General features: G+C 36.4%; 2 protein-coding genes across 2 annotated transcripts; one reads left to right on the top strand and one right to left on the bottom strand.

Annotated features, from left to right (window-relative positions):
- Positions 1-1,208: 1,208 nt before the first annotated feature.
- Positions 1,209-1,668, bottom strand: LOC133867869 (defensin-like protein 19). The gene is made up of 2 exons (XM_062304637.1): positions 1,581-1,668; positions 1,209-1,459 (listed from the first exon to the last, which is right to left on the bottom strand). The coding sequence occupies exons 1-2, from the start codon at positions 1,648-1,650 to the stop codon at positions 1,269-1,271; spliced, it is 261 nt and encodes an 86-aa protein (XP_062160621.1). The 5' UTR covers positions 1,651-1,668; the 3' UTR covers positions 1,209-1,268.
- A 1,028-nt stretch (positions 1,669-2,696) lies between these two features.
- LOC133869795 (cyclic phosphodiesterase-like) lies at positions 2,697-4,476 on the top strand. Its single transcript, XM_062306867.1, has 3 exons — positions 2,697-3,183; positions 3,262-3,316; positions 4,117-4,476. The coding sequence occupies exons 1-3, from the start codon at positions 2,866-2,868 to the stop codon at positions 4,320-4,322; spliced, it is 579 nt and encodes a 192-aa protein (XP_062162851.1). The 5' UTR covers positions 2,697-2,865; the 3' UTR covers positions 4,323-4,476.
- Positions 4,477-13,792: the final 9,316 nt, after the last annotated feature.

Raw genomic sequence — 13,792 nt, 5'->3', positions numbered from 1 at the left:
AGTTTATTCGAGCCGATCCCGAATAAGCTCACGAGTAGCTCAGCTCGTTTACACCCCTAGGCGCCCTCTGACCCACACCGTCCCTCGGCTAGCTCGCTGTCTCTCTCAGCTCTCTGTCGCTCTCTTTCTCTCTTTCTCGCGAACCCAGCAAACCGGCGGCGAACGACCGGCCGTCCCTTGCCCAGCTCTCTCTCTCTCTCGAACCCAACTGGACCGAGCACCTCTCTCTCTCTCTGTCGGACCCAGCAGCCCAAGCGTTGTCCACGATCCAGAGGAGGTATTTCTTAATTTTCTGTAGAAAGACTGAATGGGTTTTTGCTTTCCTCCTCTGGATCGTGGACAACGCTTTCCTTCCACCCGCGTTTTCAACGTTTCTTTTTGATTTTTTTTTTTTTTAATAAAAAAAGGAAAAAGATGTGCCACGTGGGTCAAGAGTCGAACACCTGCCGGACTCTTGACGCACGTATAGCATTACTCTGATCACCTGCTTAGCAAAAGATTTAGACTCTCCAAAGTACGTACATTAATGGTCAGAAATACTTGAGAGAGAGTGATTAGTCAATACTAGAAGGATCGATGTTCTCCCATATATTTGCTAGATTATGTGTTCTTACATGTATCAGAGCTTTGTGTTCTTACATTCCTGCTGCAAAAGATGTATGGTGCTGTGGGCCCAAGCCAATTCAAAAATGTTCGGACATGTCTTACTTTCTTGCAAGTGTTTGAGAAATTATTAGAGCTCCGTACTATGGATTGGAAGATCTTGAACAGGTAGGTGGCTGGCACACAAAATCTAGTTTCGAAGAAATGAGGTGGTGCGCGCATGGGGGAGTTTTTCTCCCACCCAATAAACTTTTCGTCAACTCTAGCAATTCCCTCAATGATTTTAGGAGGGTAAACACAAATAAAGGGACTGTCGACAGTCTCACTTACGTTGAGGATCCAATTACTTGGAGGAAAACCCCCATAGGTATGATTAAAGTTAATTGGGATGCAGCTATTGATAAGACCAACGGACGTATTGGAATCGGTATTATAGTACAGGATCATGAGGGAACTGTATTTGCTGCCGAGCACTACAAAAATCTTTTTGGTAGAAGCTTTACAAGTCATCAAACCTAGTCGATCATCACGATCTAGCCATTGAAAGGGAAAAGTTTGGTTTAATATATATGAGATTAATTAATTAGGCTATAAACTGTCATATATAAATGTATGTATATATAACATTATATAATTATCAATATACATAAATATGATGATCAGTTTCATGTACATTGTCCGGTTATAGGATTGTAATTGAAACGACAATAACACACGAACACGGCTGAACAACCTCCAGTTTTGGCGTGCTCCAATTCCATGCATTTCCATTTACATTTTGAACTGCTGAAGCACAACCCGTTCCATGTTTTGCTTTTACGAACACACGCTAAATCAACTCCTTTCACAGATGATACTGCAATCAATCGAGAATTAGGCAAAATTAATGTTTACAACTTAATTAATGGGGTAATTAAACAACGACGACTATAAATATAATTAATAACAAAGTTTAATTAATCAACGAATCTACTAACCTTCATTAACAATAACGGCAAAGATTGAAAGACCGACCACGAAGTAGATAACAAAAAGATTCTTTGCCATGTTTTTCGTCCGCTTCGAATTAATGATATGGTTAACATTAAATTTACCACAAAAAAATCAATATATATATATAAAATTTAATTCTTTCAGACCTTGAAAAGTTAACCCTAATATGAATTTCTCCCCCTCAACAATTAGAAAATTAAGGAAATAACAATTAGCGAAGAGCCACAAGCTGTAGTCGAAACAATGATAGATGCCATTATATTAATCAGTTTAATAATAATAAGTTTAATAATAAAAAAAATAGATTAATCACAGACATGATGATATTTCCAAAATCACATTTTTTTAAAAAAAAAAAAGAAAATGGTCCAGGCTTCTTCGAGTATATCGTCTCTCAATTGACTACTTTCACTCATTAGCATTTGATTTTCTTCAAGAGGCACAAGATCGAATCTTTGACGAAAAATTAAACTACATCTCAAGCATATATATATAATATATTTATCGTTTTTGCAGTATATATATATATTGTGTTTTATTGGGCTTACATTGACGGTGAATTTTGGTTTGCTAAAATGGGTTGGACACAGCGTAGAATAACACATCTTACCAATCACATTTTTTATGCCCAAATTAGTATATATATAAATAACGAGTTGTGTTTACCTTAAAAAATATGAATTTTTTAAAATTATCAATAGATTTGGAATTATTTATTATTGAATTTTGATTAAATTTTAATTTTAAAAGCCACAATACATTTTAAAAATAAAACAAAATATGAGTCTCGCATGTAATAGTACACTATTTATAAATACAGTAGTGCTAAAAACCACAAGGGTAAGAGTGGTTTGTGTCATTTTCGGTGGAAGGGCACATGGAATAAGGGTATATGTTAGAGATGGGGTATTAGAAAGGATTTATGTTGGGAATAATACTATAAACCATATTTTTATTCTATAATTATCTTAATATTCTATATTTTAAATTTTATAATTATTTTAAAAATTACATTATTTTTTTTTTATCTAATAAAGCCTTATTACACGTGGCATTCCAGATTAAGATGTCAGGAACCACACCCACCCGTGTAATTCAGTGTCGTGCCCATATTTTCTTCCAACTTTAACTTTAGCAATTCCTTGCAGCCGCCAATCGCTCGTTCAAATCAACGCTGCCTTCTTTCCCAACCCACCTGTCTCCCGAAAAACAACGTTAAACGCTCCTAAATCTATTCGTCGTTAACTTTCGCAAACTTCCGACCGTCTCATGGCCGACGTCTCAGAAACAGCCAAGATGGAGGAGGAGGAGGAGAAGCACGCGTATTCGGTGTGGGCGCTCCCACCGGACGACGTGGAAGCCAGGCTGAAGAAGCTGATGGACGGCCTAAGATCCGATTTCGGCGGGCCCCACTTCGAGCCCCACATCACGGTCGTGGGGGCCATCAGTTTGACGCCGGACGACGCGCTTCGCAGGTTCAGATCAGCGTGCGAGGGCCTCAAGGCCTACGCTGCCTCCGTGGATCGTGTGGCCACGGGGACCTTCCCTTCTCAGTGTGTCTTTCTCCTCTTCCATCCAACGGCTGAGGTAATTTTTATTTTTCTTTTCTTTTGTGGGGGCTTAATTAATTAAAGCAATAATAAAAAATTTGACCTTTTGTTTCAGGTAGTGGAAACTGCTGCCCATTGCAGGGGGCATTTTGGATACAAGAATTCTGCTCGTAAGTTTTACTTTTACCACTCCCTTTGTACTCTCAAGTTTGAAGCACGTGGTAAAAGTACACAAATGCCATCACAAATTCTATTTAATTAATATTGATGGAAACTTTAAAAATTGTACTTGAAAAACTAATAAATCAGTAATTATCTCAAAAATCTAAATTAATAAAAATAGATATATTTTATTTTTTTATTACTATTCTAACTACATATATAAAGAGAACTAATATTTATGGTTTGATAGTTGATAGTTAAAAGAGAGGTGAAACTACGCTTACCTTTCAAACCCCAAAACTTTCAAATTTTACAAGTTACCTTATTAATCTATCACTCAATTTGCAATGTCTTTCATCGTTAGAATTTTTTGTCACAAAGCGCATCAAGTAGGGGTAAAAAAATGGTTATAAAAATAACTGTTGGTCGACGGTTATTTAAATCTATAACCGCAACGCATAATTACTTTTAAATTTTGTTATTTTAAAGGTTTATTTTTTAATGTTGAGCCTTCATTGAACCTTTTTTTTAAGCTTATTTTAGATTTGTTTTTTCCTCAAATGTATGGTGTCAACGTCATTACGTATATACATACGTACGAGTACAAGTAAAGCAGTTAGTAATCGCCTCTGTCTACCTCTAAACCCACAAAAGGCGGTTAGTGGTTTTTTTTTTTCACCCATAGGATCAGGCGACCATAAACGTGACGTAAAATGTCAATTTTACCCCAATAAAAGATATTAGAAAATGGTTTTTGGTTGTGACTCTAGCTCCCTGTATTAACGAATGCTCTGTACAATTTTGGCAGCTTACATGCCACATTTGAGCCTCCTTTACGGGGATCTGACAGATGAAGAGAAGAAGAAAGCTAAAGAAAAAGCTATTATCCTTGATGAAAGCATTAGCAGCCTGAGCTTCCAAGTTACTCGCCTTGCATTATACAAAACAGACCCTGAAGACAAAACTCTCAAATCCTGGGAGAAAATTGCCGAATGCAGCCTTACCTCAAACTAGCTTCTTCTTCTTCTTCTTGCTTTTGACTTGTAATAAGAATCTTGGTGTTCCTCTGCTTCTTTTTTTTTTTTTGTTGGATGAATTAAAACTTTTATAGACCAAACTCAATCAATGACAATCCCTCCAGTAAACACTGGATTCAAAATTCCCAATTTGGGAGAACATAGTATAACTTGTAACAACAGAAAACTGCACTGAAAACATTTACACTTAATGCAGCACAGACTGCATGTTCCACATATGAGCTAACTTGACATTTCGAGCATTCCTCTGAATCTTTCTCTTGAACAGATCGAATCCTTGCTCTAACTTCACATTTAATCTGAGCTTCAATACACTCCTCAGTTCTAGGAGTATTCCCATGACACAAGTCATTTCGTTGCCTCCAAAGATGGTAAACCGAAGAAGCAAAACAAAGTTTACATAGCGTAGTTTGCAGGCTCCTTCCTTTCAACTTAGCAACACTACATTCTACAACTTCTGTCCACTCCACATAAGGATCAGTAATCGAACAAGAAAGCATAATATTCCTCCATAATCTCCTGCTAAAGCTGCACTGGAAGTAGAGGTGCTCAATGCATTCCTGAATACCACAGCAGAACCGGCATAACGGATCCCCACCATATCCCCAGTAACACATTCTTTCCTTGGTGATAAGAGAGTTCTTAAAAACCAGCCACAACATGAAAGCATGGCGTGGAATGGCCATTGAGAATTAACCACACCACTTTATACCAAGGCACTGCTGGCTGTCTACTCCTTAAAGCATCCCACGTTTCAGAACAAGAGTATAAGCTACTCCGAGAGCTCCAAATAGAAACATCAGTACCCCCGATAACAATTTCTGGAAGCCTACTCTGGACTTCAACAAGATTATCCGACCTAGCACATGGCCAAAACCAGTCTCCATTTCGGATTATAGAAGAAACCTTAGCTTCGATCTCTACAACTCCCTGCATCATATAAAGGTCTTCTTCTTCTTAGTTCCTCTGCTTCTTCTTCGTCCAATTAGTTTGTAAACTCATGTTCTGGTTTTCTTCTGCCTTTCCTTGCATTGTAGTGTACTCTTTGAGATTGGCTAGTGGCCCAAAAAACGAAAAGAAAAAGAGGTTGGCTAGTATGCAACAGATGGATTGGCTAAATTTTCTCTTTGTTTCTTAACCATTGAGTATTGACTAATCACTCTCTCTCAAGTATTTCCGACCATTAACGTACGTACTTTGGAGAGTCTAAATCTTTTGCTAAGCAGGTGATCAGAGTAATTAGTCAATACTCGATGGTTAAGAAACAAAGCCAAAATGTCTGGTATCTCTTACCTACCCAACAGGTTGGAAAGATAGTGTCAAACGACACTAGCTATTCCTTCTTCTTTTTCTCTCTACTACTAGATTCTAGAAGGATGTTCTCCCATATATAAGGAGGATTAATCCAAACCTTAAGGGAAAACAGAACGATCACATGAAGATAGAGAAACAGCCTCCTCTTATACTCTTTGTTGCTGGAATTAAGGACACTTCAATTCCAACCAAATAAGGAGGATTGGTTCAAATCCCAAATAGACATACAGAAAGGGAGAGATAGCTAGGGAGCTTCAATTCCCATCTCTTTTATATAATCTCTAGATGTTTACCAAACCAAGGAAAAATTTAGAAAACAAACATCTTAGCAGAATTAATCTCAGTTGAAAGCTCATCCAACCATACACATCATATCACTCTATTTTCTCCCATCATACACGACTCAACATTTCCCAAAGGCCCAAGTACTCCAACCATTGTTGACTCACGGTTATGTCAATCACTGCTACAATTCCACTTAATCATGTCCTATCTCCTTTAAACACTCGATCCTTCTTCCATTTTACATGATTATCTTACTGTTGGAATTTATATTATGCTCTTTTTTTTTTCTTTTTTTTTTCGCTTGTGCTCATATGAGGTTTCTTGCTTTGTGTGATCTTGGACTCTAGTCTTTTTGCAGACCCGCAATGTCTTGGTAGGTAGCTAGTAGCTATTAGGGGGGTGTAAAAGCGAGGTGGACACCTCTGATTAGCCGTCGGAAGAAGTCATCACCGCCGTTAGAGCTAGAACCAGAGGAGGAGCGGTAAAACCTCTTCCTCTGTTCAGCGGCGGCCGGTTGAGATTGAGCTTGAAGTTGAACTTCGGTGGGCGCGGGAGCAATGGGCTTGGGGATCCAGAGCTTCTGATCGTCGTAGCCAAACAGGGACTTGCTCTCCTGGATGGAAAAGATTTCGTAGCTGAGTTTGTCGGTGTCGATGCTCGATTCCTGCATTTCCAAAGGATTCAAATCCATTCCCTCAAAGTTTTTGACAGAGAAGAAGCACTTTGGATTTTGCTCTTAAATGAACATAATCGATCTTCGGCTTTTGTATTAGATATTAGATTCCTTGCATGCCCACTTGAACTGCTTTAAGAAAACTTCACGAACCAATCATATAAAAAAAGCTACAAGAGTTCAAGCTTTCTCAAACATGGCTGAGCAGTCAGCAGCAAATTAAGAGGTTTTTTGAATGGATGAGAGGGTTGAGAAGGAGAATTCATGAGTACCGAGAGCTGGGTTTTGAGGAGCACAGGACGAGTCAACTAATCAGGACCGAGCTTGACTCGTTGGGGATTGAGTACAAGTGGCCAGTGGCCAACACTGGGGTGGTGGCTTCCATTGGGTCTGGGTAAACCGGTTTCGCTTTCAGAGCTGACATGGATGCACTCCCCTCGCAGGTATTGTTTCACTTTTTTCTTCTCTTCTCGATTTATCCATCTGTTGTTTTGCATGTATCTGTTCATTGAAATCAACGAAGGAATTAGTTGACTGGGAGCACAAGAGCAAGATCGACAGCAAGATGAATGCATGTGATCGTGCACGCAACAGAACACGCCGCATCAGCTCCGCCTGGTGATGCTGATACTGGTATTGATGCTTGTGGGGGTTTGCGCTGCCCCTGAAACCTCTCGTTTTGGTGGTGCATTTCTTGTTCGCATTGGGCTCTTCTGCCTTCTCCATTATTTGCTAGAGAGAAACAAGATAGCGAGAGAAATAGCAAACAGAGATGGGCATGAAACAGAGAGAGAGAGAGAGGTTCTGATTTTGTTATCAGTGGAGATTGTAGTTATTGTACAGTAAGAGCTTCTCTATGTCCAGCTCTAGAGGACACTAGAGGAGTATGATACCCGGTGCAGGGCTGGCTCGATATATTTTAGAATTTAAGGTGAGAATTTTAAACGAGACATTTTTTCGTGAGCTCCACTCTTAGTGATGGTTGTTTTTATAGATTTATAACTTGTATTTCAACGAGTCTTTTTCCGTGTGCCCCTCTCTTTATTGGCTTTCTTGTATGCTCCGTTTATTTCGGCGTAAAATGATTTCTGAAAAATGATTTCGGCATTTTTCAATGTTTGGTAGGGGCGAAAATAATAGTCAACCAGAAAATGATTTCTGTTTGACCAAAAATGCTTAGTAAATTTCGGAAAATGATTTACGTTTTTTAAAAGAGTAAATCGTTTTCCGAAGACGCCAGACGCAGTTGATCTATTTTAAACGGCACAATCGACCTTCACGTTCAAGCAACTGACCACCATCGAAATATTGCCTGTATCGGAATTCGACAACATCCAGTTAATGTCGCCGGAATCTGGCGACAGAATCGGGCCACCTTCACCGGAATCCGGTCAGCCAGATTCCGGCGACCAATCTGAACGGAATCCGGCCATCTGGCAGGATCTGGCCAGACCGGCCGGATTCCGGCCATCTGATCGGATCTGGCCAGAAAGGCCGGATTCCGGCCATCTAACCGGATCTGGCTAGAGAGCCGGATTTCGGCCGGCTGGCCGGATCTAGCCAGAGAGGCCGGATCCCGGCCGGCCCTGGCCAGAGAGGCCGGATCCCGGCCAGCCCTGGCCAGAGAGGCCGGTTCCCGGCCGACCCTGGCCAGAGAGGCCGGATCCCGACCGGCCCTGGCCAAAGAGGCCGATTCCCGGCTGGTTGGCCGGACGGATCTGGCCAAATCCGGCCAGCCTGCCGGGATCCTGCCTCTCTGGCCAGATCCGGCTAGATGGCCGGAATCCGGCCACTTTCGCCGGAATCCGGCTATCCCAGATTCCGACGAAACTGTCTGGATTCCGGCCTTTATCTCGAATTCTGGCTATATTAGCCGGAATCAGGTAAAAATTGTCAGAATCTTGTCGATCAATGACCGAATCTCGTCATCGATGATTTTTATATTATTTTACATTAATATTTTTATGTTGTGAATAAAAATTGATTTTTATAAGTTAATATGATAAAATAAAAATATAAAAAAATATTTGCAATTTTCCGTACATGCCAAACACCGGAAAATGCTTTCGACGAAAAATGACTTCACTGAAACCATTTTACGATGGAAATCATTTTACGTCGAAACAAACGGAGCAGTAGTTCACATCATTTTAGTTGAGTCTCTTACATAGGAGAGAAAATGTACTCTTTTTTTTTATATATATATTAATTGTTGTGTTCTTGGGCATGTAACTATTTATTTGTCTATTGAAGTTAAAGAGTCTTCAAAGAAGAGATTATGCTTCTTTTATTTTTTTCAAAACCAATCCATATTATATATATATATTTTTTTTTTTAAAAAAAAAAACAAACCTATCTTTAGGGTCTTATTCCATTGGAAAAAAACTGTTTCGATTTATGATTAGGCTTTTTTTCTTTTTCTTTTTTCAAACAAACATGTTTTGGGGTCTTATTCCACTGAAAACATAAAATAAAATAAAAATTAGGCTTTTTTTTTTTCCTGAACAAACGTGTTTTTGGGGGGCCCTATTTCATTTGGGCGTCTTAGGCGACCGCCTAACTCGCCTTATGGTTGAGCCGGCCTTGACCCGATGAAATTTATTTCAAAGGGAACAAAGGGGAAGGCTGAAGGCTGAAGGCTGAAGGCTGAAGGCTTGGATATTGCTTTATAAAGAATCATGAATGAGCAAAGAAGTTTGATTTCACGATATAGAACGACGGCGAGGACGTGTTGTGACAGCAAAGATCACTGGCATGCTTCTCGACGAGGATCCCAGAGGCGTCAACTCCGACTCAGGCGCTGTCACCTGACAAGGTGATTGATGAACCAAATAGTAGCAAGAAGAAGAAGAAGAAGAAGGCAGCGTTGGCGCCGGCTGACAACGCGGAATCGCCTTCACTAAATTTTTTTTTTTTTGAGTTTTTTTATTATTTTTTTAATTGAAAAATGACACGTGGCATGGATAATATGGGAATATTTCGTCAAATTGAGCACTTTTCAAAAGTTTTGGTAGTTTGGGAGGTTGGAGTCGGAATGTTGGCAGTTTGTGAGGCGAGTTGCAAAATGGGTGATAATTTGAAGGGTTAAAATGTAATTTTTCATAAAATCAAACTTATATACATGATAGCATGAAAATATGCCATATTCTTATTCTATACTTCTAGTGATATCTTACTGAGGCTTTGGATGGAAACACAAATGTAGTAGCTAGATGTAGCAATTGAGGGGTGAAAGTTGAAACCCAGGTGAGTATCTACTGTATCTTACCAAGGTCACAGAAAATTCATGCTACCAATTCATAAATAAAAAAAATAAAATAATAAAAAAAAAACCAACATTTATATCACATATAAACAAACAAGTTGGCCAAATTAAGCATGTGAGAAAATGATTTAGCAACAACGATTAAGCCCCTGCCCCTCCCCCTGCCTACTTTCTCTTCTTTTCTTATGCACGACTAATAGTATTTAATATTTACAATTTAGCATTGAATATTAAGTTGTTGGATACTTGAATTTCAAAAAAAAATTAATAATATATTAAAACCAGTTACCCGATTAATAACCGGATAACCGATGGTTGCTAAAAACTACAACTGATCTACCGGGTACAACTATTTAAAAGCAAATAGGTTGCAATTGTAGTTACGAAGAAATAACCGTAACCGTAACCGCAACCGTAAACGCAACCGATTGTATACTCCTAGTAGCCACCAACCACGTCTAATTGGTGATTATAGGTTTAAATCTTTCTAACAAACCCAAACCTGAAGGGTTGCTCGATCCTTCATCCGTTGTCTTGGGCCGTGGCTGTTACCTAACCACCCCTCCAATGACACAGCTTTTTTAAAAAAGAAAAATTAAATTTTTTTTAAAAAAATAAATTGATTAGGAATGTGTATAAACACAGAAGTAGATGATGGACCAAAAGATGATGATTTCAATTTTCATTAATTTTTCCATGCCACGTTGTCAAAGAAGTTTCGTCTTGGAGAGGTCACCCCTGAAACTGGACAAATGGAGTGCATGAAATGTCAACCCATGCACTAAAGATGGATGAGAAGGAGCTGCTGTGTAGCCCTGTGGCCAAGTTTTCAGTGCAACCTTATCCTTTATGAATTATGATGATATATATTCACGACTTTTTCAACCATCACAAGGTGAAAATGACATATATAATACTGCCTCTCTTTTAACTTCTATGTATAATCATGATTAGCTGTACATTGTAAACTCTGATAAGGATGTTCAATAATTTAAACTCTCCATTTAATTTGTTAGTAATTTGAACAGTATGCGTAAGAGAGTTCATGTCAAATTTGTTTGTCCGAATTCGTGATCGGGTAACTCAAGCTTTAAGAACGAGTCTACATATTGTTTTCAAACTATCATTCAATTGATAATTACATCTTTTCAAACTTTGAATTGAGATAATGTCAACAAAAATGAAAAAAACGACTCTAAAATATTTTCAGTAAGACAAAAATACCCCCAATAAATTTAGGAATTTTTTTTCATTTTTTTATAGAATTTTTTAATTTTTATTTTATTAAGGGTATTTTCGTCATTAGGAGACACTGAGCTAATTAAAAGTTTGGGGGACATTGTCAATTGAGTGATAGTTTGAGGGAGGTATGTAAATTTTTCTTCAAAATTTATTTGGACGGAAAAGTCTCATATGAGCTCTTTTATGGTCTGTTTGGCATCAGAAAATAATAATTATTCCATTCGGGTTTTTTCTAAAACCCACCCACCCGCATAAAACCCGAATTTTGACCCGAATTGAATTAAAATTCAATTCTGACATTCTGATTAATGACTAGGACCCACACGCAGGAGAAGTTGTCTCAAAAAAACGTGTGGGTCTCACATTTAAATAATAAAATAAAAAAAAACTTAAATAAAAAAAATTAAAAGAAATTTAAAAAAAAAAAAAAAAAAAAAAAGGCAGAGGGGTGGCCGCGCACCATCCTGGTCACCTCTGGGGGTGGCGCGCGGCCACCCCCAAAGGTCAGTAGCCACCCTTTGCATCCATTTTAATTTTTTTTTTTTTAATTTTAATTTTTTTTTAAAAAAAAATATTTATTTATTTTTTAATTAAACAATCAATATATAATAAATTATTATTATTTAAATTATTATTTCACACAACTTTTCACAATACCAATCATTATACACAACTTTTCAAACTTCCAATCATTTATTACCATTAAAAAATAGTATTTTTCAATTTAAAAATTCAACACCCAAACACATTTTTTTGTCTCAAAATTTGTAAATAGAATTAAAATTCAATTCTAATTTCAAAAATTCAATACCCAAACAAACCATAACAATTTTAAATGTTCATTAGGTGGTCGAACAATTCAAAATTTATTTGAATAAGTAAATCTCATATAAACTTTATGGGAAAAGTATATATATCCCCCTTAAACTATCACTTAATTGTTAATAACCTCCTCAAACTATCAAAAAATGTTAATGTCCCCCTAAGACCAACAAAAGGACAAAAATGACCATAATTGTTTTTCAATAAGACAAAAATGTCCTCATAAATTTGGGAAAAAAAAAAAAAAAAACTTAAACTAACAGATAAAATCTAAAAAATTATTTAAAAAATAAAAAAATTGAAAATTAAAAAAAAATGAAAAAAGAGCAATTTTTTTTTTTCAAAAAAAATAAAAGATAAACCAAAAAAATGGAAAAAAAAAATATTACTTTTTATTTATTTTTTCTATAAATTTTCATTATTTTATATTTGTTTTAGTTTTTATTTTATTTTAATAATTTTATGAAACGTATATTTGTTATTAGGGAGACGTTGACAATTTTTAATAGTTTAAAATAGAAACATTGACACAATTGATAATTTGAAAGGATATTGACAATGAAATAACAATTTGTTTAACAATTTCAACGGCAAATTACTAGAAGTTCTAAACCCGCTAACCCAACCTATCCAAAAGTCAAAACCCTATCCAAAACTCGTATTTGGTCATTATAATAACAATGCCATGAAGCCTCAAAGTGGCATATTGAAGTATATCTTAATTAGTGAAAGATTCTATTTTGACATGATCAACTTCCCAACGACAACCTTATAATTAGGGTTTAATTTAAACAAAGATCGTTGACTTGGCCAAAACAAATCAAGAATTTGCAGCCCACCTGCAATTGCTAAAGTCAGACAATACTATTTTAAGTAAAATGGAATTTTCCTTCTGACTATTTCTTTTATTGTTTGTAATAGAAAATACGGTCAAATCTATTATACGGACAACAATTTCTTATTGGATAAAATTGTCTTTCAAAAATTTTGTCGCGGGTGAAATATCTTTAATCTCTATCTTTAATTTAGAAGTAATTCTATATGATATATAAATGTCTATCAAATAATGAGATGACTTTTAAAATCACCATTAAACATGTGATTGATTAAATTCATGGTGATTTTAAAAGTTACATCATTATTTAATAGACATTTATATGATATGTAGAATTACTCTTAATCTAGTCTTTAAATTGACATATATTTTTGAGTAATTCTACATATACATTAATTAAGTGTCCATAAAAAATGATGTGACTTTTAAAGTCACAATTTGATCAATTACATGCCCTGTGGTGATTTTAAAAGCTACTTCATTTTTTGATAGACATTTGACGGACACTTAATGTACATGTAGAATTACTCTATATTTTTAGAGTACGTAAATCATATAATCTGTTACTCCTGTTAATCTCGTTTCTCACCAGCAGAGAGTAATTCTATATGTACATTAAGTGTCCATAAAAAAAAATGATGTGACTTTTGAAATCATCATTGAACGTGTGATTGATCAAATGATGATTTTGATAAAATGGTAATTTTAAACGCTACATCATATTTTTATGGACACTTGATAGATAGTTAATGTATATGTAGAATTACTCACCATAGCATGGCTCTGATTTCATTTTTTATTTTTTTTCTCTGATTTTTTATTTTTTTAATTTGTTTCTGTACATAAAGTTTGAGATAAGATCTTGAAAACTAATGATGACCAAGGTTTTTGTTTGAGATTAGTACTTTTATGAAATTAGTTCTTACTTTTAATTAGTTTGAGATTCTTGAAAAGTTTACTTTTCTAATTAATCATGGATTCTCTTGATAATTTTCAAATGTCCAAGGTCGT

This window comes from Alnus glutinosa, chromosome 5, assembly GCF_958979055.1.
Source record: "Alnus glutinosa chromosome 5, dhAlnGlut1.1, whole genome shotgun sequence".
Taxonomy (NCBI): domain Eukaryota; kingdom Viridiplantae; phylum Streptophyta; class Magnoliopsida; order Fagales; family Betulaceae; genus Alnus; species Alnus glutinosa.
This window is presented reverse-complemented; position numbering and strand designations above follow the sequence as displayed.

Bases quoted from the DNA above. Each gene is read 5' to 3' on its own strand.
- LOC133867869 (XM_062304637.1), bottom strand. From the start codon at position 1,650: ATGGCAAAGAATCTTTTTGTTATCTACTTCGTGGTCGGTCTTTCAATC. The intron at 1,460-1,580 runs GTTAGTAGATTC...GATTGATTGCAG, and splicing joins TGCCGTTATTGTTAATGAAG to TATCATCTGTGAAAGGAGTT.
- LOC133869795 (XM_062306867.1), top strand. From the start codon at position 2,866: ATGGCCGACGTCTCAGAAACAGCCAAGATGGAGGAGGAGGAGGAGAAG. The intron at 3,184-3,261 runs GTAATTTTTATT...CTTTTGTTTCAG, and splicing joins TCTTCCATCCAACGGCTGAG to GTAGTGGAAACTGCTGCCCA. The intron at 3,317-4,116 runs GTAAGTTTTACT...CAATTTTGGCAG, and splicing joins TGGATACAAGAATTCTGCTC to CTTACATGCCACATTTGAGC.